General features: G+C 40.0%; 1 protein-coding gene and 1 long non-coding RNA gene across 7 annotated transcripts in view; one reads left to right on the forward strand and one right to left on the reverse strand.

Moving 5' to 3' along the window:
• Positions 1-21,439, forward strand: part of SHANK2 (SH3 and multiple ankyrin repeat domains 2) — a 277,285-nt gene that overhangs the window by 77,906 nt on the left and 177,940 nt on the right. Inside the window, exons 1-2 of one of the 6 annotated variants that reach the window (XM_064425910.1) lie at positions 18,593-18,707; positions 18,787-18,864. The exons of 2 other annotated variants lie outside the window; for them this stretch is intronic. In XM_064425910.1, coding sequence (XP_064281980.1) covers positions 18,828-18,864 — 37 coding nt within the window. In that variant the 5' untranslated portion in view covers positions 18,593-18,707; positions 18,787-18,827. Of the gene's footprint in view, positions 1-1,624; positions 1,676-18,578; positions 18,865-21,439 lie in introns of those variants that run through there. 3 more of the 6 variants (XM_064425907.1, XM_064425909.1, XM_064425914.1) reach the window with 3 other exon arrangements.
• Positions 17,424-18,445, reverse strand: LOC135303778 (uncharacterized). Its single transcript, XR_010365156.1, has 3 exons — positions 18,250-18,445; positions 17,955-18,058; positions 17,424-17,486 (listed from the first exon to the last, which is right to left on the reverse strand). It is a non-coding gene; the product is annotated as an uncharacterized LOC135303778 (long non-coding RNA).

The following is a 21,439-nucleotide window of genomic DNA, read 5'->3' on the forward strand; positions in this document are numbered from 1 at the left end:
GGAAACTATCAAGAGCAGGGTTTTTTAAAATTTATTTCTCTGTCACTCCTGTCAGTTCAGAACACTGATTCCTTCTCACTCCTCCTCCTTGCTTTTTAATATGTCCCAGAGGGATAATTTGGAGTATCCTTTCCTGCTCTATCAGCCCTGGGGCACAGATAGAGGCAATTCTTGTGTGTAACATGTGGAATGTTTAATGGAGATAGAGCTAAACACATTAAATGCTGTAATAATTGAAATAACACTTCAACCCACCATGATCCACTTATTAGAAAAACCTCTTCAAATTTTTTTGTTTATTAATTTATTAAGAGGCATTTAAGTATCTTACTGTACACTTGTTTCAGTCCTGGATTATGCAGATATTTTCTTCTTTATCAGCTTATTGGAGAAATACCCTTTGATGCTCCAGATATCTAGAAAATTAAAGCACAATAGTTGTCCATGTTTGCTCATGGTTAGTCTGTATTTATAGGGCATTTATTCCATATCATAATTGGATCCCTAAAATATCAAAACTCTGAAACTTACGGGCAATTCTAAAGAAAATATTCAATTGGAACAGTGAAATGTGAAACCTTCCAGGGCTGTTTTGAACATAATACATACTTTAGATAATGGTGTTCAATATGAGAGTCCTGTGGAGTGTGGTTAAAAAGAGCTTCCTAAAATATGGAATCATGCCACTGAACAAAACAGTCTTCTAAACTAGAGCTCTTCCAAACTCCCCAGCTGTAAAAATATTCCTTGGAATTACAGAACTCCAGACATGAAGTGTAGCAAAGTAGGTTGTAAAATAATGCTTTCAAACTCAGCTTAGCCTGATGTTTTATAAAACAAAAGATTGAAGGAGTGTGAAACTGTAAGGGCTGTGTAGTAAGCAAGACACTCTGAGTAGTGCAGCTGCTTAAAAAGCAGACACAGATTAATAGCTACAATAACAGAATGCAATAAATATTTAAAACCAGTCCAGCAAGTGTTTTGTGAACTTCTTAGGGTATTTGATGCTGAATATTTCAGAGAAAATACTCGGGCTGGTTTCAGATTGTAAAATATGAATTCTCAAAACCCAACCAAAGAATGACAGAGAAGAAACAGAGGGAAATCATGTCGAGGATGTGATTTAAGTTTGAAATAATTCAGCACGTGCTTTGCGAGCTCTTTTTGTGCCGGTGCTGCTGCACTTCCAGGGCAGGGGGTGGTGGTGGTGTCTTGTTCCCCACTGCAGATGTTGGTCCCTGACCTGCACATTTGTTGCTCAAAGCAGTATTTCTTGGCTCCAGGTATATCGCTAAGATATTCCAGGCTTCCAAGTCCCGTGCCACATTCCTGTGCCAGCCTTAATCCCATTTAATGTTCTTCCTTACCTTCCAGTCCCTCATTACAATTTCCTCATTTCATGCTCAGAGTGACGGGGACAGCAGAGCAGGAGGAACTAAGAGGAAATGAAGTTTTTTCCTCATCTCCTCTAAATGTTTGTTCTGTCTACTTTTCCATTTTCAAATCCTGCCATGAGAAAAGCTTTGCGTTTATGGGTTTCTGCTTTCAAATTCTCCCCTTAACATGGAATTCTGACACCTAACTTCTTTTTGATGTTGCCTTCATTCCTTTGCCCTTCTTAAAGGATCCAGCTTCCCATATTCAAGTAGAAGTCCCTGGAATCCGTTGCTGTCAGGTAAGGGTTGAACCATGGTCATTTTTCTGTTTGGGTGCAGTAGTAGAAAGGTCTGATTTTGGTGCTCTTGTTCCTGGTAAAGGTAAAAGAAAGAAACATGGAATACTTCAGGACCACAGCTTTCCCAAAAAGAAAGGCTTCATACGCCCATAATCTGTTGACTTGAGCTAAACTTGGTGGTAAGTAAAGAGAATTTCTAGGAAGAAATTCCTCCCTGTGAGGGTGTTGAGGCCCTGGTTGCCAGAGAAGCTGTGGCTGCCCCATCCCTAGAAGTGTTCCAGGCCAGGCTGGAGGGGGCTTGGAGCAACCTGGGCTTGTTGAAGGTGTCCCTGCCCATGGCAGGGGCATGAAACAAGATGATCTTGAAGATGCCTTCCAACCCAAGCCATTCTATGATTGTATTCAAAATTTTGGGCTCAGAATGACTCTGAACTCCATATATGGCCTTGAGAACCTTGATGAGATAGATGGAATAAGGTGGGTTTAGTATATTCATTGTGATTAATAGAAAAATCTTCCTTAAATGTTTTATATTGCACCAATATATACAAAATAATTTATCTCATGAAGTGATTAAATACTGTATGACCCCAGTCCCTGTGCCAAAGGGGCTGTGACTGTTTGAGATGTTTGAGATTAAACATTCTCTTATTTTAAAAGTGGTGTTACTGAGAGGAGTATTGGATTTTTAGATTGTCAAGGAAAAATAATGCAGTTGAGTACCTTGTCTCCCAGTTTTCTTGCAGATGACACTTCAGTAAGGATTCTGTGTGCAGGTAGGCTGCTCCATGTGGTCCTACAGTCCTTTTTATCTGGGAAAACCAGTAAACATGAAGCAGAAAAAGGACAGCTGTGGTTGGAAAACTTCTGCATAAAAAAGGGAAAGTTTTATTTCCGTTAGTACAGATAGGATTTTTTTCCCAGTCTCTTTTAATGGAAATGGTTATTGCTTAATATGCAGATTTATTTTACTTTGTTTTAGTGTATTGATGTTTTAATGTGATTTGCAATGACTCCAAATTTCACTGAACACTATAGACTGGAATTTTTTAAAATTATTAAAAATACCCCTCCTTATTTTTTGTCCAAGTCAATGGAGTTTGGGCATGGATACCCTCTAGATCATCCCAGCTTTGGAATTAAACTGAGGCAATGGTCTTGATGCTGCTCTGGCTTTTTCAAGGTGTCTGCATGAGCCATGCAGAATTACAGAGAGGGTGGCTGTAGAATATACAGGCTCAAATTTATTCCTGAAAAATGTTTATCAAGAACAGTTTAGATGAGGAAAGCTTACATAAAGAGTTTCTGTGGTATGCCTACAGCAAGCCCACTTTTCCATGGACATGTGTCCAGACATCTGGAAATGTGCATATCCATTTTTCATGGTGCAGTGAGTGACAGAAGCCATTTTAGAGTAATTAAGTTCTCAAAACTTGAAAGAAAATCATTCCAATTCTCTAGAAAAGAAGAGGAAATCTGAGGTTTTTCAGGGTGACAAGTATTATCAAAAGCATAAAGGGAATATTAAACACACTTTATGTTGTTTTAGAGGTTTTTGCTCTTCTGACACTTTAAATCTACTGTATCACTTTGTGGATCTGAGTTCCAGAAGTGAGTGGGACTGAGTGTTTGATTCTGGATCAAAGGAAGTATTTCCAGGATTTAAATACATGTTGGAGCATCAAAAGCCTCACTTAGAGTTCTCTTAAAACCCAAATAAACTTTTAAAATCAACAGGGTTGGATTAGCTAGTATGTTTTCCATCATGACTATAAGACATGATTCAGATTCCTTGTTGTCCTTGATGCTCGTACATTTTGGAGGAATAAATCATGTGGGATAACTGTTGTGTATTATAGTTTAATTTGCTTCTTATTGTTTGGAGAGAAGTCAAACTGGGGAGAGACATTCAGTTAGAAAAAAATTAATTATTATCACTTGCTACTGTTATGCCTGAAAGAAAGAAATAATTTCTCAGTGTGTAGTTCCATGTTGCTATAGGAAATTGTCAGGATGTAGATTCCTTTGGACTGGTGTTCATGAAGAGTGACAGTGCCTGGAAGCTCCAGTATTGATAGGGCCAACAGCTTTTAATTTGCCTCTGCAGCCTTGACCCACTCCGAGCTGTTTAGAGATTTCAAATAGCATTTTTCTTGATTTTGATCAAGATGAGGGCGGTTTGGAGAAGAGTTTGGTGAGATCAGCATTTTAATGAAAAGATTTCAGTTTGTTGACCCTCTGAATTCCTGTGCAGTGTCCTCTGCTCTTTGTCCAAGGTGCGAAGCTGTTCTCCATCCTGGAGACCTGTCAGTCAATCCCCAAGCTCCTGCCATTGTGTGCTCATAGCTCCCCTTAGAGCTTCCTTCTCTGGTCTTCCCCAATGTATTTTCAATGCATTTAATGTTATTTCAGCCAAAGGGGTGCTGTGCTGTAACAGGAATGTTTGAAGCCTTGTCCCTGAGCCCCAGCTAAGATTAAGGAAATTTTCAATGCTGTTTGATTAGGTTTTGTGTTTCTTGGTTTAAAGTTATAATGTAGTGGCCCTGCAGATTTTTAAAAATTTTTATTCAAACTGTGGCATAACGAGGAATTACAGGTTGTCAGAATCAAATTGTGCTGCTTTTCCTACCATGGTTACAGGCTTTGTAAAGGAATGTATAGGTGTACCTGCTCTGGTTTTATTAGAAGGTGAAAATTATCTTGAGGACTGCTAAGCTTTGCTTAGTTTTATGAAATTTTTCTGTTCTTGTCAGAAGCTGCCATGACAATTACTTAACAAGGAATTAAAATCTCAGGGCTTTCCAATTCTGCTCCGTCTTTAACTGATAAATTGTTCATAAACACACAGTATGTGGCATCACCTTTCATCTATTAAAAAGTGCACTGAGAGCTCATCTAATTTTTAAAAGGATGAATGTGCAGAGGAATTCATACAAAACATTGAAAATGAAAAATGCAAAACAGGTTAGAAAACCAATCTGCAAAACTGCTAGTCCTGCTTCCACTAATTTATATTTGTTTCCCCGCTTTGAGCTGATCTAGGCTTGATTTACCTGGTGGTTTAGCCGTTCCCTGAGCACAGCAAGTTCGTCGATCAGCCCTCCCTGTCTCAGGACACAGTGACTGAAGTGTCCCCCTGTCCCAGGCATCCCTGACTGATGGAATGGGAGACCCTTCTGGGGGGCTCTGGTTTAATTAGCACAGCTTTGAGTCAGCCCTCAAAGGAAGGAGCACTTGCCTGAAGTGGATTTTGTCCCCTTCTTTTCCATGCCCAGGAGCAGGAATTGTAACAAATGGAAGGAGAAGGATGAGCCAATGGAGGCACAGTTTTATAAGGAAGCATTTGGCCCCACTGAGGCTGCGTAGTCACAAATCCTGCTCAGTTATTGGAAACAAGTGACAACTTCCCAGTAACGGCTTCCAAGCTGTGAGGAGCCTCCTGCATTTTCAGGAGCTTCTCTCTGGGAGTGAGGGAGGTTACACCAGGACACATCTTTTGATATCCTGTGACATTATGCAATGCACCTATCACGTTGCATCATCATTGAAATGCTGCTCAGATAATGTCTTTGCCTTGCATTAAAGCTTAATGACAAAAAATTTGAAATTGTACCATGAGGACAAACTGATGCCTACCAGCCTTCCTTCTGTGCTGGTTTGAAAAGCTTGGCTGGAGATGGAATCGTTTCATCTTGGCTTTGTTTTACCTTTTTAACCTTCCCAGTGTTTATTTTTTTCAGAATTTAGGTGGAGAAATAAGATTTCCTAAAGAGTTGGAGTGGTACAACAGCCAGCTAAATCTTATTTTTCTTTCTTACTCTCCTCTTACAGAGTTTTGCGTTGGTGTTTGCATCCTGTTTAGCCTTCCATCTCTCATTCCAATTTTCCTTTGGGAGACTTTTTGCACATTCCAGTGCCCCTCATTGTTTAAACTTTAAATCAGTAACATTTTGATGCCATAGAGAGAAGTAATAGGATTACCAAATTTAAAAAAAAAATATATATATAAAATTTGAAGTCTTTTTTAATAGTAGTCCTTTTATGCTTGAATGGAGACCACATTCAGGACAGCACCCAAGCTCCCAGGTGATCACAGCAAGTCACAGGGTGGTACAAATTCTGCTTCTGTGGGGTTTTTTTGGCCACTGCTTTGGTAGTTTTTACTCCACTCTGCGTTTCTCTCCATGTTTGCTTCTGTGTAATGCCTGTGGGGAATTTCAGCAGTGACTTGCACAGTGAAACAGCATCAGTGAATTATTTAAAATAGATATAGTCACTTTAGTGTGATTTAATAATTAAAAAATCCTTTTAAAGACAAAGCTCCACAGAGGGCTGAGGTAAAGAACTAAGAACCTTTGTTGGAGAACTGGTGGCTGTGGCCAGGAGCCCTGAAGTTTATGGATTACCATGAAATTGTTATCTCTGACAGCTACAGGAAAATCCTCTCAAGTGGCTTGAAAGTCTCTAGTGGCTTATTTACTTTCTTATCACTCAGTAAATTCAGACATAAAGACTGTTAAAACAATACATCTTTTTTCCATTGCTCTCTTTCAGATAATTGTTTAATGGTGTAAATTAATAACTTGAATCTGTCATTTAAAATAAGGAGATGTTATTAAAAGCCAGGCTTTCTATATAAAATTTGAAATTTTAACTCTTGCTGTGGACATGCACATATATATAGAGTTAGAAAAGCCTCTGGCTTGCAGTTTATTTTCTACATCCATAGGTATAAATCCCTGAGAAGACCAGTGTAAATTGGGATGTTGGCTTTAGATTACAAACAGCTTCATTTGTGGAACCACGCAGAGAAAGGTATTGCCTGAGGAGGCGAAAATATTTTATTTCCCTGAGAAAACAAAGCGGTTGCTATGGGACAGAAAATGATCTAATGATGGCTTTCACAGAGACATGTATCTGGACAGAATATTCAAACCACAGTGGGCAAAAATGTTGGTTTTTCCAGGATGTATTTGTGGAAGATTTTTCTTAGTGTAGATCTGGATACTTTCAAGAAAAAATGAAGAAGTGGGTATTTTTCCATAGGGTACAATTTGTTTTATTTTTTCTTCCCAATTCTCCTACAATATTCTGCAAATGAAATATATTTATTTAGTCAAACTGCTTTTATATACATATGGAGAGAATCCCAGTCCTTTTGAGTGCTGAATGATGATGTTTTGAGGGGTCACCAAGAATAAATAATGTGGGGGGTTTTGTGTGTGTAACAATATAAGGAAAAATCTAAGCAATTAATAAAATGAATGAATTTAACTACAATTAAGCACCATGTTATGAGGGGCATAGAAATGCCAGATCTATACAGGTAGTTGGCCTAATGCTGTAAAAAAGTACATTTTAGAATGTTTGGGGTTTTAAAAATTGATTTTAGGCCTGTGCCCCAGTGAAGTTTATCTTTCAGAATTCAATTAAATGGACTTAGAAAACTCCTTCAGCAGTGAATTCAGAAATCACACATGAGCCATGTTCCCTTTTGCTCCTTGGTCTGGGAATACACACAGCAGTGCTTGCTGGATTTTGCTCTAGCACTAAAGTGCTTTTGTTACTTACATGAATTACTTAGCATTTGTACTCTTCTAAATATTTGAATGTCCTTCCCAGCTTATTAAGGATACTAATTTTTAATGCCTGTAGATTAGTAATGAGTAAGTGCCTTCCTAAAAAAATTTGTCTGTTCTTGAAGGAAACAAAATCTAAAGTTGTTTTATAATGCTTGTTCTCATTCCTTTCATTGCTTTATTCCCCATGCTAGCTTGAGGACCTTAGAGGTCTTTATTATCCAAACAAATTTCTGCTGTGGTCATGCTTGAAAATCCCACTAGCTCTGTGTGCCTTGCATGACTGCATGCAAAAATTGCTGCTTTAGATCTTCCTGCTTTTGGCAGGAATAGCTGAGGATGTCATCTTGCAGTGTGATCAGCCTGCTGGGATCCTCCCATGTTCCCTGGGAGCTCCTAGCATGTAGTATCAAGCTAGGTAAGTCTTTCTTCTGCTAGTTAAGAGCTTTTCCCCAGTGTGCTGTGTTTTGGAAAGTTCCTGAAGCCCACTGGAACAGGCACTAATTGCTGTTGGGCACAATGGTGGTTTCTGTCCCTGATGTGTGCCTGTGCCTGTTTGCTCAGAAATACCCAGCTGTGGTTATCACCATCAGGATTAAATTGCTGCCTTGCTTTGATTTCCTATCTCCTTTTCCATTTATTTTTGTGTTGTTTAAAACTGTTCCCTAAATTTTGTCTCATAGTAAGCCTTAGATTCCTGTTTAACTACTTCAGCCCACCCCCCACAGTGTCCTTCCTCAGTTCCTTCATTTCTGGAGCAGTGGTGTCATTTTCTACCAGCCAGTTTCCTGAATTTTCTGCCCTTATACTACCTTTGCATGCAGTTAAATGCTTATGGGGTCTATTCATCACTGCTAACACAGTCCCTAGACCCTGGGGCTTCTTTTCTCCTCTGCTTTTCTCCTGTATGTGTTTGCATGTCCTTTCTTTGCAGAGCTCCCCATTAGTGAAGATGTGTTTCTCACCTGGCATTAACAGTGCTGTGTTGGGAGGTTTCAGTACTACCTGCTCCGGGTAGTACTGAAAATGCAAAATACTGAGAGATGTCAAGGTGTAAAAGCCAAGAAAATGGCCGTAGTTAGGAGACAGCTGCTTCCCCCTCTCCTTTTTCCTGTAATGGAGAGTGGCAGAAGAGATAAGAAAGATCAATTAGAATTACAAAGGTTTTCCCAGCTGCAATAGTGGATAGCAACAAAATCTCTGACAGTTTTTCCTTTAAGGAACAAAGAAGAAGGTTAAAATTGGTCAGTGAGGCTCCGTTAGTGAGATTCAAAACCCAAATCCACGCTGAGGCAGAGTAAGGTGTTGGTAAAGGGAGAGAACCTATGGTTCTGATGTTATGTACCACTCAGCAGTACCTCTTTGCAGACAGGGCTGTCCACTCCTGGCAGTTAATGATCAGAAAGTCTCTTCTAGCAATCCTACAAAGGTCCATTTCTCTGGTTCTGGAGCAGTCCTGGCTTGCATCATTCATATGGTTCTTTATTTCCTGACTGAAATTCCAGTCCCCATTGAGTCCAGAGCAAAAAAATAAATCACCTTTACTGGGGCTAGAATGTAAACAGCTGTGTTTTTCCCTTTATTGCTTAACAACCCACAGAATAAGAGGTACCTCTGTCCCAGTGTCAGGACTCTGTGACTCTCTCCCTGGATCCTCAGAGCCTTTCCTTTTCATAGTCTCCTACATAAATGTGAATCACTGCTCACTCCTGCATCTTCACTATTTCCTGCATTGCTTTTGGCTGCTGAATGGTTTGATTAATCCTTGAACTGGTGCCTGGTGTTCAGACCCTGAGTCAGATTTCAGGGCTTGCACTTCCCTCCCTCCTTCAGCACACTCTGCCTCCTGCCACGTGTGCTGCTGACATTCCCTGAGCCATGGAGCAGTGGCATTCCCGAGCATCTGACAGCAGCAACACATCTTCATTTGCTCCACTGGAAACTCCTCCAGATTATAGCTCCTAGATTTGCTGGGAACCACTGGAGTTTTGGCGCATTTTCTTCCTGTCTTTTAGTCCTTCCACCTCCACTCATACTTTATTTCTTGATCTCAGATGTGTCCTGTGAGCCCCGTTTATTTCTTCTCCTTTTCTGCTAATAATGCCTTTGGTGTTCCTTCCCAACATAAAGTGAAGCATGGTCCTAGCCACGGGGTCTTAGGGTGAGTCATCTCTAAATTTCTTTGCAAAATCTTGGCCAGGAAAGATATGTTGAAACTCTATGGAAAATTTACTTGAGGGGATTCTATAGAAGTTTTCCTCAGCTTCTAAATTTCTATGTATTCTGTTTTACCACCCTCCACCTGTCATTACCCAGCTGAGGGAATGACTTTAGGCTTTTCCTGACCCCCACTGGGAACTTGACACAGGGAATGAGAATAATTTCTGTGTTTCTTTCCCCTGCTGTAACGGAGGTGTCCTGGGTACTGTGGTCACCTCTCTGTTGTTTGTAGCAGTTGCTCCTCAGAAGCCAGAGCTGCTGGGAATGCCTGCAGGACTGTTCCTAGAGAAACTCTGTGGTGCCCACTGGTGAACCTGAGAGCTGGGTATTTCCTTTGGTTTAGGTCTCTAGCAAACAAAAAATATTGCAAATTATTTGAATTCAGTTCTCAGCTGAAGCTTCCTAATGTAATATGAAATGCATATTTGATTTCACCCTGTTTTATGTTTTCTGTCCACTTTTTTCTCTAGATACAGTGTATTGTTCATGCACTTATTTTTGTTTATAAAGATGTGTGGTTTATTCCTGAAACATTTAATGCCTGAATCGTGCCCTTGAATTTGTGAGTGCACTCATCATCTTAATTTAGATGTGCTTCTGTAGATGGCCACGGACTGGATCCTAGGTGGCTGATGCCAAACAGTCTTTCCTCCCATGAAAGTGCTGCTGGACACATGGAATAGTCACACACATGTCACTGGTGTACAGGTGACACCAAAGTGAGAATGATTCCTCTCCTAAATGCATATTCTGCAGCTACTCAGAAGCATCAAGAATCTGCATCTGGGATGCCATGATTTAGTAGAGAGCAACATAATGCAGTTCCCATATTCATACAATTCCCCTCCTTGCTCTGATCCCATTCTTTTTAAGGGATGTGCATTAGCACTATTTGCATCACTTCTTGTCCGGAAGAAAACAGGGTTATTTTGAAACTTGAACACGGAAGTCAAATTTCATTGTAGTAGTCATGATGTCCGGGGCTGGGACTGCCAAATAATATCCAGAACTCTTCTCTTTTCATAGTAATGTCTTGGATGTCAGCCATGCATTTTCCACTGAATTAATGAACATCAGATTTATGCCAGGAACATAAGAATAGATGACACTGCTTCTGAAATAGTTTATACATACAATTACTTTTTGATGATGGGTTTAAAGCTTGAGCCTTCTTTATTCTTTTGATTGATCTTATTTACCTGCTCTGACTTACTAACCTATTTAACAATAGTCCTTTTTTTGTGTTCTTGTTACATAAAATCTAAACCCAGCTGTCAGTGCAAAACTTAATCTGCTGGAAGCATCAAGAAACAAGAGGGGAAAAGAAGTCTTTCCTCAACATTTTCAAATATTGTAAAACACACGTGATGATGTCTTGAAGCAGAAGAAGGGATAGTATTGTGACATCACTTAAATCATTAATCTGCCTCAAAACCCCTTCAGTGAGCAAGCTTTCTTTTCTCAATGGGATTCAGCACTGAGAACATTATAAATGCTGCAAACACCTACATATTTGTACAGAGATAACCCCCTGCTTCAGCGGATGCAGGCTTTTTTTATCCTTTCTTAGTTGTACCAGCATGATTCATTAGCAGTTATTTTTGAGATGAAGAAATGTAGGCTACTAATACAATTTAAAATACTGTTATTTTAATGAATAAGTCAGCAATGTTTTAATTTCTATTTAACACCAAATGTCTAAATGGAGCTAAGGATAGCGAGACAATTATCAGCTTAAATTATTGGGTTTTATCTTTTAAAGATCCCGCTTAATAACATGACTTTGGATAGAGCTTCCTTTTGGATAGAAATCCCCTATTTAGGAGAGAAGATATTTTGGGGGGTGAATGGTTGTGTATCTCCCATCTTTAGCAGAAAAGACAACTGGAACTTTGCAGTGGGAGACTCTCTGCTCAGGTGACCCAAATGTGCCTTTTCTCAGAAGAGTGAATTACTTGGTTCTTAGGTCCATTTTGGAATTGAGATGATGAGAATAAGAGCAGAGGAAGAATTCTTGAAAGTCACTTAGGTAAGAGGGGAATAACTGTGCTGAGGATAATGTGGGGTGCCATAATGATGGGTCTCACTAGCTCCACGTTTGAGAAGCAAAATCCACAATCACAGAAATGCTTTTTGCTTTCTACGCTCACAACCCCCATGAGGATTCTCTCCCTAAATTCTCTTTTCACGTCTTGCAGATTCCTGGGCTTCAAGGAGGCTGCAGATTCAATAATTCAGTTCTCTTGGTGATTAGTTTCTGGCTTACCAATGCTTCTGCCAGGATAAAAATGGGCTATGCTGTAAAATGAGAATGAAAGTGGCAATGCAGGTTTTTGTCATTAAATACATGATAAAGTGGCAGTACCTGTGGGAAGCTAGCCAGCAGAGGGAAAAGCTCCCAGAGTTTCAGTTCCTTTGCTGACAGCTCAAGCCCAGCTCGGTCTCCTCAGTAAAATTCTGTATTCTTTACTCCATGAAAGGTTTCCCCCCAAAGTGCAATAAACCAGTAAAAATGTACAGTAATGTTGTATTTACTGTTTGATTGTTCCCTCCTCTCTTCACAATTAAACTTTGGCTTATTTCCACTATTATTAATGCATTTAAATATTGCAACCTGCCATGAATCTTCCTCTTCTGGATGCTGTTTTCTTGTGTCCAGCTCCTCTTCTATCTCTATCCTTTTGTCTTGGTTGCCAACTTTATGTAACTTTGCCATGATGTGGTATCTTCTAGAAATTCTCTCTCCTGGCCTGCTCTTACATGCCATTTATTTCCTGTTGGATCTGGGTGGCAGGCAGATTATCCGTAGGGAATTGGTGAGGGAAGCAGTGAAAGGCAACTGTAGAAATGAGAAGAAGGGAAAATGAGATTGAAAAATGGCAGCGAAGCAGACCAGGATTTAAGACCTGGAGAAGAAGGAGGAGCTGGAGCTAAAAGAAAATATTATGATTTTCTTTCTTTGCTGTTTTCTTACCCTACCTGCGTTGGCTACCTCCCACTCTTGCATGAACTTTAACATCTGAGCAGTTATATATTTTGAAACTTCTGCAAGAGTCCAATCTTTTTTTTTTCTTCTCATTGAGAGCAATATACACTTTTCAGTTATGAAAATGGTGTTATTCTAAATAAAACTGACATGATCCACCAACACTTTTGGAAGCACAGATGCTTTGTCCCACTATTTACTAAAGAGGTTCACACTTAGATTAAAGCAGTGAAATCAAATCACTGAATAAAGCCTGGAACAACATAATGATTTAAGGAATTCATGGAGAGCTTCTGGTAGGAAGAAAGTTACACCAAGGCAAAATTAGATTGTTTTCTGTACAACACCAGGACACGGATGTGCGGTACAATTCAGTATTGGTGCAGATGATTTGCTGAGCATCTTGTGTGGTTGCATTTGTCCTTGTTCTCCTCTGTGACATTGGGCTGCAGCCACAAATTCAAATGCTGCATCCAAGGCCCATGAGTGTCAGATTTAGGAGAAGAGTCTGTTACAGGAGCCACCAGCCATGAAACTCTCTCTGAATAACATGGCTTTGCTATTTTTTTTTTCCCAGCATAAACTACGTGGGTTGGGATATGCACAGCCCCCTGATGTTAAGCAATATTTTTTCCCAACTCAGTGTATTCATAATGCCAGGAATGAAATTAATTTGTTGTGTACTTTAGTCCTTTTGAGTGGTGCTGCACTGGGACAAGATTTCCCAGTGTGTTATTACTGGGGAAAATTGCACCGTCCTTTCACCAGCTTGTTTAGAGAACAGAAGAATTTGTAGTGGGATATAATTGTATTTGATTCTTATTTTCTCTCTTCTTGTTGGAAGTAAGAGAATGCAGCTTCAGGGGTTCACAGTTGACTGCTTTCAGTTCAAGTTGATCGTCTGAGCTAAATGCATCCTTCTGTCCAAATACAGTACAAGTTGTTAATCTCTTGCTTCAAGAACACTTGTAAGGAGCTGGTTACTCAGAATTCGCTGCTGTGTAAAGATGAACCACTCTAGAGTTCTACTTGCTGATGACAACACACCTTGGAATAAACCCAGTACATATTTTAAGAAATCAATTACGACAAGTAGTTTTGTGTTTTATTGACTGCAAATCACCCATTGCCTTTTTCTGAAAGAGTTCACAAAAACTATTTACTTTTTAAAAGATTCTATTTTTCCTTGTCCTCATGGCCAGCAGAGAAAACTCTTTGTTATCAGGGTGCACAAATGAGTGGAGGAGAGGCACAAATATTTATTGTAGTTATTTGTATTATTCAGAGTAAGAGTGGATGTTGCTTTCAACCCAAACAGGAATAATAGATATGAGGGGCTGTGAGTGCTCTGGGAGTATAAAACCTTGAGAAAGCCTTGTCAGAGTTGGCCTTCCCATTCCAGGGAGAATGTTTTCCAGAACTACAGAAAATATATGGCTTTATTTGGATAAGTTGCTTCTTTTATAGCAATATACCTGTTAAAATGAAAGCCAGCCAGCCATATTTTATTCCGATTGGCTGCTTGCTTCCACACTGCTGATAGATTTCAATCATGTTTTTAAATTCCCCTTCAGCTATCGGAGCTTTCTGTCATTGATTTTGCTTTTCTCTCTCCAAGCTGCTACTTGCAAGACTTCTCCCTCATTATTGGCCATTGTTTCCTCCCCGATTCTAGCCTTTCACAGAGAATTGAAGGGTTTCATTTCCCCACCTTTTAACCTTCTATTGTTCACTTCTCTGTGCACCTCTGACCCAGATTCCTCACACAAAGCCATCTCTCATCCTTGGGGACAGAGGTTTTATCTCTATTCCCAGGTAAATTCTGATCTATGTATCTGTATTGCTGCAGGCAGAGCTTCAGATATTTGCAAGTATTGCCACATCAAGCCTGGTAATTTTTCTTTTTGAATCTTATTCAAACTCTTCTGGATCATAATTTCTCCACTTAGTACCTTCCAGCCTCTCAGAGACATGTCAGACATTTGCTCTGACGTGTAGCAAGTTTTGAAGCAATACTTAACAATATTTGAACGTAATCTAACCAGAAGTGCCTCTGTCTCTCCTTGATGTGTGAGCACCTGCAAGTAAAGCCCTGAGGTGAACTGGTCTCCCTTCTCAGGCACATGCAGCTCTTTGAATGCTTTGCTTGCATTGCTGCTGTAATCTTAGTGAGGGCTAATTTATAGTCATGTAAACACGGGAAAAATAAAAAAAAGGATTGTTTTTTCACTTCCTGTGATTTTAATTTAATTTATGTTGGGCAACTGTGGATTCATCAACTTTTAAATTCCTTTAGGATGTGCCACCAAACACATAGCCCTCCTATGCTTTGTCATTAAAATGATTAAAGTGTTTTCTGCAGAACTCTGTGACCAGATCTTTCCACCACACGAGAAATTGCCTCTGATTAAGCCATCCCCAGAGCTGTGCCTGAGTGCAGAGCGTTTCCAAGTCCTTGTTGTTGGTTTTCCAGGAAGTTCTGGGCAGGTTCTGGGTTCCTTGGCCCTTGTCACAGCGAGCACAGCCTGGAACGGCGGTGCCGGGTGACGGAAGGGGTGTCTGGCACATGGCTGTGCAACTCCCACTGCCATTTTTTTTTTTTGCTTTTTTTTCTAATTGATAACTCCTGCCATCTGTTCCCAAGCCATCCCTCTGCTGTCCTTTCCCACTCACAGTCTCCTGCCCCTGTTCCACCCCTGAGCTCAGGCTGAGTGCCCCAAGGCTACTGCCAAGAGCTGGTTGCTACCAGGGGTACCTGGGTGCTAAGATGCTGCTGACAGAGATGTAACAGCAGGTCAGCCCAGGCTGGGCTCTCCCAGCAGCATTTCAGTGGGCTCAGATGCTTCTCCCTCTGTGCTGCTTTAACTGCAGCTCCCTGAGCAAACTCCACAGATTTTTTATTTAGAAAAATTTTAAAAAACCCCAAACCCTTTGCTTTATAAAATCGGTTCAGTTGTTGCTCTGAGGTGGAGTCCTGAATCTGTCACCCCTGCCTGGGTTCATGACCACCTTGTGGCTTTCTGGAATAAGTCAGTCATCTACAAGCAGCCTAGGTTGGGTGGGTTGTTTTTTTTTTTCTCCAAGAGCCTTTATGTTCTTTCCAGTCTATATTTGAATCTCTCTTTTCTTGTCTAACTCTCCATTTGGTGGCTTAGCATACGGGAAGCCTGTTTTATGGTGCAGAGAAATGCATTTCTATATGCTAAGGACTGAATTTTTAACAAGAACCTATATGTATATACCAGCTAGAGGGATTTTTCTGACAGGAGCTCCAAAATGGACAAAATCAGGAAAGAATAAATCATGGCAAATCATTATCTAAGAAGCCTTGGACCCTCAAAGGTGTGTTGGAGAGATGATTAAATAAGACATTGGGCATCTGAGTGCCTAAAAATAGATACTCAAGAGTGTGTAAGGCACTGATTTTCCATAGATTTCTAATGGGGGTTATGGATTTAAACACCCATAAAAACTGGTGTTAGAAAAGCACAAGAGATGTTAATCAAAATTAACCTGAGAACCCATGTTTGGTTTCTATTTAGGCGGCTTTTTTCTCTCAGAGACATCCCCATGCAGAGCTCCCACACGTTTTTCTGAGCACCTACCCAAGGAGCAGGGAAATGAGGGTTTACCCCACCTCCATTTGGAAGGCTCCTCATGATTTTTAGATTAAGGATGCTAATGGCTTGTGGGTTATATTGTGCTTGGGTATAGGCACAGTCAAATTATTAAGTTTTTGTCCTGAGGTGATAATACTGAGGCTACATTTGTGAGGCAGAAAATATTTCAGGAAGGAGTGGAAGCTGCTGGAATACTTTTTTTTTTAATTTGCCAGCACCGCAGAATTTGGGACTTCTGTTAAAATAAACAATTTCTAATAAGCTATTAGTGAAAATGAGAGAAGCTCAAAAACTGCAGCTGCAAGTGTTCACTGACTTCCTTGATTGTCACATTTTCCCATTGTACAATAGTGGTTATTGCAGGAGGCTCTGCCATGTAGGAAGAAATTACATTTCCCACGTTGGGGGAAAGACACACAGTTAAATGGAATAAAATGATCACTCATCGGGTGATCTCTCTGATGGTGTAGGTCTGTAAGAGTTCCCACCATTTCCACAAAACTTAATAATTTCAAGTGACTTTCATATTTTGGATGTTTTTATAACACTGATTAGAAACCTCCAGATGATGAAATGTTACAGCTCTGGTAAGAATCTAATAAAAATCCCCCCTGGAATTGATTTTGATTGACTACAGTTGCCTGTCTGTTTTTATTTTACTGTATATGAACAGACAGGAATGAGCAGGATTGAGTTAACCCTTCCTTGGCCTAATTCCTGTCGTTGGGGGCCTGGGCTGTCACTGCTTTCCACCACTCACACTCAGAGAAAGGAAAAAGCAGTTTAAGGGTTCCATTAACACTCCTAGTTCCTTTGTGTTTTGCAGCTCCAAATATAATCAGGGGATTGGATGAAGGTATTAGAAAATGGAACCCACAGAGGGTTATAATTCAAATTAGTGGCACGGCCCTGGTGGAGCAGTTCTTGTTCTGGAAATTATATTGATTCTTCTGTGGAGCTAATTAATGCACATATTTATGAGTTAATGAATTAAAGTTCAAAGTTATTTTTTTAGGAAGCCTTGCATCTATTAGAAGTGAAGAAGAAGGTTTTTTCCTGTCAAATAAGATGTTTAATGCTGCACATGTGCTGTGTCCATTTCCTCTGGTAAGAGTTCCACCTGCTAAGGACAGTTGCTTCCAAAAATAAATTGAACCAAATGTAAAATTGTATTAGGGAAATATTCTTTTCTTTGTAAATTAAACACATGGATGTTAAATTAAGTTTAAACTGTTCAATTTATTTATGCTTACTAATTCTTTTAACTAGTTCTGTGTTAACTGTGAGATCACTATGCACACAGACATTAAATCTATTTCAGTAATTTATTTTCTTTCTTGAAGCAGTTTTTCAGTAAGAAATCCCTCGATATTCCAAATAGATGCATTAGTGATCAGTGAAGAAGCCTGAAATAGAATAAATATTTATTACCTGTTATATAGTTTATATTACTAGAAGGGAATTTTTTAATGTAGGTTACTCTTTTTTTTATTAGACCATGAATTTCCTATGCATTGGAATCTTTGTATCTTAGATTTAAGTAGATCTGCTTAAAATTTTTGAGATTTTTAGCACCTCCCCCTCCTTCCTATATGCCTGTTTCAGTTATCTGCTCTTCTCTGGAAGCATGTTTGCACTGCCAAGCATAGTTATCCCCGGGTTTCTTTTTCTTTCAGAATTAGGACTTTCCAAACTTCTCTGGTTATATCTTGTATTTCCTGGCATCTGCATCAAATTTACCAAACGAGCTTGGTCAAATTTTTTTTTGTATTCTTACTCTGTGCAAAAAGAAATTCTCTTTTATTCAAGCGTGATGGAAGGGGAGGGGAGAATAACTGTGTTTGTATCATCCCCTCTGTTTCAAACTGGAATACCGGAATATAGGTGAGAGATTCTGTGTAGTGGCAGGTCTGGCTCCATCCTTAACGTGATCATTGTGTGAAGCTGGGGACGATTTGTGCTTCTCCTCAGATCGGTCCTTTGGAAGAAATAAATAAATAAATCAATAGGGGAAAGGGAATAAATAGCAAAAAGTGAAGAACAGAAGGGGAAAAAGAAATAGTGAAAAGGAAGTAGATAGGAAAAAGGAAATAAATAGCAAAAAGTGAGTAAACAGCAAGAAGCACATAAACAGCAACAAGCGAATTAACAGTAGGATGCTCTGAGCACCGAGAGGCAGCTGTGCAAGGTGAGAGCGAAAGGCAGGTTCCCGGCAGCTCCCAGCCCTGGCCGGGCTTTCCCGTGCCCAGCCCCAGCTGCTCCGGCCCCTCTCCCACCTGGAGCCGGGAATCGGTGCCCCCGGGGCCGGGCGCTCCCGGGGCCGGCGGGCTGGGGAGCGGAGCAGCGTCTGCTCTGCGGGGCTGTGCCGGCGGCAGGTTCACATGACTAATGCTGCTATGAGAGATAGCAGGAGCGCCTTTTTTTTTTTCTTGTTCCTTTTTTTTTTTTTTTTTTTTGAGCAGCTCCAGTCTGTGCACAGTTGGCTCCCAGCTGACAGACAGAATGTGGGGTGGGCTTTGTCACCAGAACGCTGGGTACTGCATGCCCAGCTATGCTCGCAATTCCACAGTGCCCAGAAACCTGCTGCTTATGTCAGGGTGCAGCCAGCCTGAACACATAGAAATTGGGTAGCTTGATTGTTGTTTGTTTTTTTTTAAATATTATTATTTTTTTAAATCTTTTTTTGCCTCTTTCTTGCCTGCAAAGGTTATATAATGAGGGGATTGCTGCTAAAGTAAAAAGGGAAAATGAAGTCTTTGTTAAATGCCTTCACAAAGAAAGAAGGTAAGCGATGAAAGCAGAACACTTTGATGTTTGAGACTGGTGTTTTCTTGTGTACATTTAATATGATGGGCTTAGTGACTCTATAATTAATAAATTCCTGCGATTTCTTTTTCAAAATTATCTGATGTTAGACAGTCCATTTAGGCAAGTGGTTATTAAAGCTGGATGTGACTTTATTCCTTTTAGGATTTTCTCTGAAGAATCAAGTAATTATAAAAATGTTTTTGTTCCCTAAGAAATGCATTTGGAGACACGGAAGGATTTTCCTAGGTGAATTTTGTCAGTGAATGGTGCTGAATTGCACCTTCAGATCTATGAAGTGCCAGGAATAGAATTCGGAGAGCTGGAGGAAGGATTATGTGGTACTTTCAAGTATGCTTTTAGTGATGATAAATTTAAACTTTTGGGGCATGGAATTGGTTCAGGCATTTTCATGTCATTTTATATCAAGTGTTTTTCCCAAACAAGTTTTGCCACAGTTATTCTTGCAGTTCTGAAATGTGGTGGATATTAGGGGAAAGCAGAGACCAATAGGGACTAGAGCATGGACATTTGCATTTCATAATTTTTTGTTGTAGTTCTGTTTTTTAATTGTGAAAATAATATAAATAATGCTGATAAGAAGCAGCTAAAAAAATATCCACCCACTTACAGTTTGCAGATTGCTGGGGAAAAGAAACAGTTGGGTGGAATATTAATCACTTCAGGCACAGAAATGCTTATTTTTAACTCTTTCTATAAAAGATTTGTGTTAGACATGCATCAATTGGTGTAATTAGTTGTCCCCTTCCCTTTTTATTTCCTGTAGTAAAGGCTAATTTTGCTCGTAGTTCTCTCCTCAAGAATAGAACATTAATAACAAAACAAAACCTAAACTCTTAAATGGGTTTATAAAATGCTCCTGAGGTGTGTAAGGGAAAAAGATTTCCTTTCCTCTGGTGGCTGGAGGGTGGTTTCTCCAATCTGTCAGTACAGATGTGCCCTGCAGCTCTCTGTCCGTGCTGTCACCGTGCCCTGGCACCCTGTCCTTGTCCTCCCTCTCCCTCCCACCAGCAGAGACTCCACCAGCCCCTCCAGAGTCCCAGTAAACATCCCCAAAATTCTGGCAGGATTTTGTTTTCTCAGCCTGTGGCTGGAAGGGCTGGGCAGGCTGCTTTCAGTTTAATGAGAAATTGAAATCTAAAGGTCAGACCAAATTTTTACCGAATCCAAGGCAAACTTTGGTGACCTGGGGGAACAGCATCAGACCTTTTGGTAGCAAACCTGAGTGTGCCAAACATGCCCTGTACTGAGTTTGTGTGTTTTCTCCTTGACTGAATTCTGCTTTGTTGTACCTGGGAAAGATCCCCATCTTCAATGAAGTGCTTTCTGGAGCTGTGTTCCAAATGTCAAAAATAAAGGAATGTAGAAATGGTGCATCTTTGCCCCACACATCGACCTAAGCGTCTGTATGTGCCAGTTTTGGAGATAAATGCTGTGAGTTTGCTGTAAGTTAGCACTAACTGGGGCTTTCACTGTGACATGTGAAGCACCAAGGTGCTCTCATGACACCCTTGGCTTCTTTGAAACCTTAAAGAAATATGGAATGGGAAAAAAACTTGAAATGTCACGAAAATTATCCAGAGTTTCTTCTAGTTTCTAGCATAAGCATTGGACTTCTGTGCTGTCTCCCATCTAAAGCTTTTACAGGCTATTTCTCTTATTTCAAAGGAGGCATGGGAATGAATTGAAGCCTTTTCTGTGCACTCTGTTCCCAAACACAAACCGTGTTTGGTTGTTCAGATGTTGTCAAGTTGTTTACTAAAGAAAGTTTCAGCTCACTGGAAATACAAAGGATGTTATTGTAAAATATTCAGAATTGTAATTGATAAACTGTAATCATAAACTGACTCTGGTGAAAATGATACAAACCATTCTTTTACTCGCAGTTCCATCTCTATTTTATGCTGTAAATATGCTCTCAGTTTTGCACTGAAACATTAAATTTTGCTTTGTTCTCTCAATTAAAGACTCTATTTCAAGGCAGGACAGATTGATTCCTATCTATATTCATATTTATGTGAATTTATTTACTTGCACAGTATGACAGACATTCTTATTCTCTTTTTTTGTGTGGTTTTGAAGGGTATTGAATGAGTAGACATTTCTGGCTCTTTATAAATGGCACTTACTGGCACTTTAGACATGAAGGATGATATTTTGTGGGTCTTCTTTCCCAATTTACGTATGATTTGTTTCTTTGAGAATTACAACAGCTCAGTGAAGACCTCAGGATAATGCCTGGCTGCCTTTTGTTAGTTATGCCACTGTGACTTTTTGGATGTAAATCTGTGCACCTTGGCTCAGGTCCTATGACCCCATGAGCTCCACCGAGAGAAATTAATGAGGGCAGTTGCAATAATGGGGATCAAGGCCAGCATGAGGTTTTGGGGTCAATTCCTTTTTGACAGGGCAGGAAATTCCATCACATCTGCTGATAACTTCATGCTTTTTTTATTAGGGAATTTGCCTTCTAAGTTGCACTTGGGACAAACTGACCCACTAGAGTGGGAAAAGGAGATCTGGAAAATGGTGT

Source organism: Passer domesticus, chromosome 6 (genome assembly GCF_036417665.1).
Source record: "Passer domesticus isolate bPasDom1 chromosome 6, bPasDom1.hap1, whole genome shotgun sequence".
NCBI lineage: Eukaryota > Metazoa > Chordata > Aves > Passeriformes > Passeridae > Passer > Passer domesticus.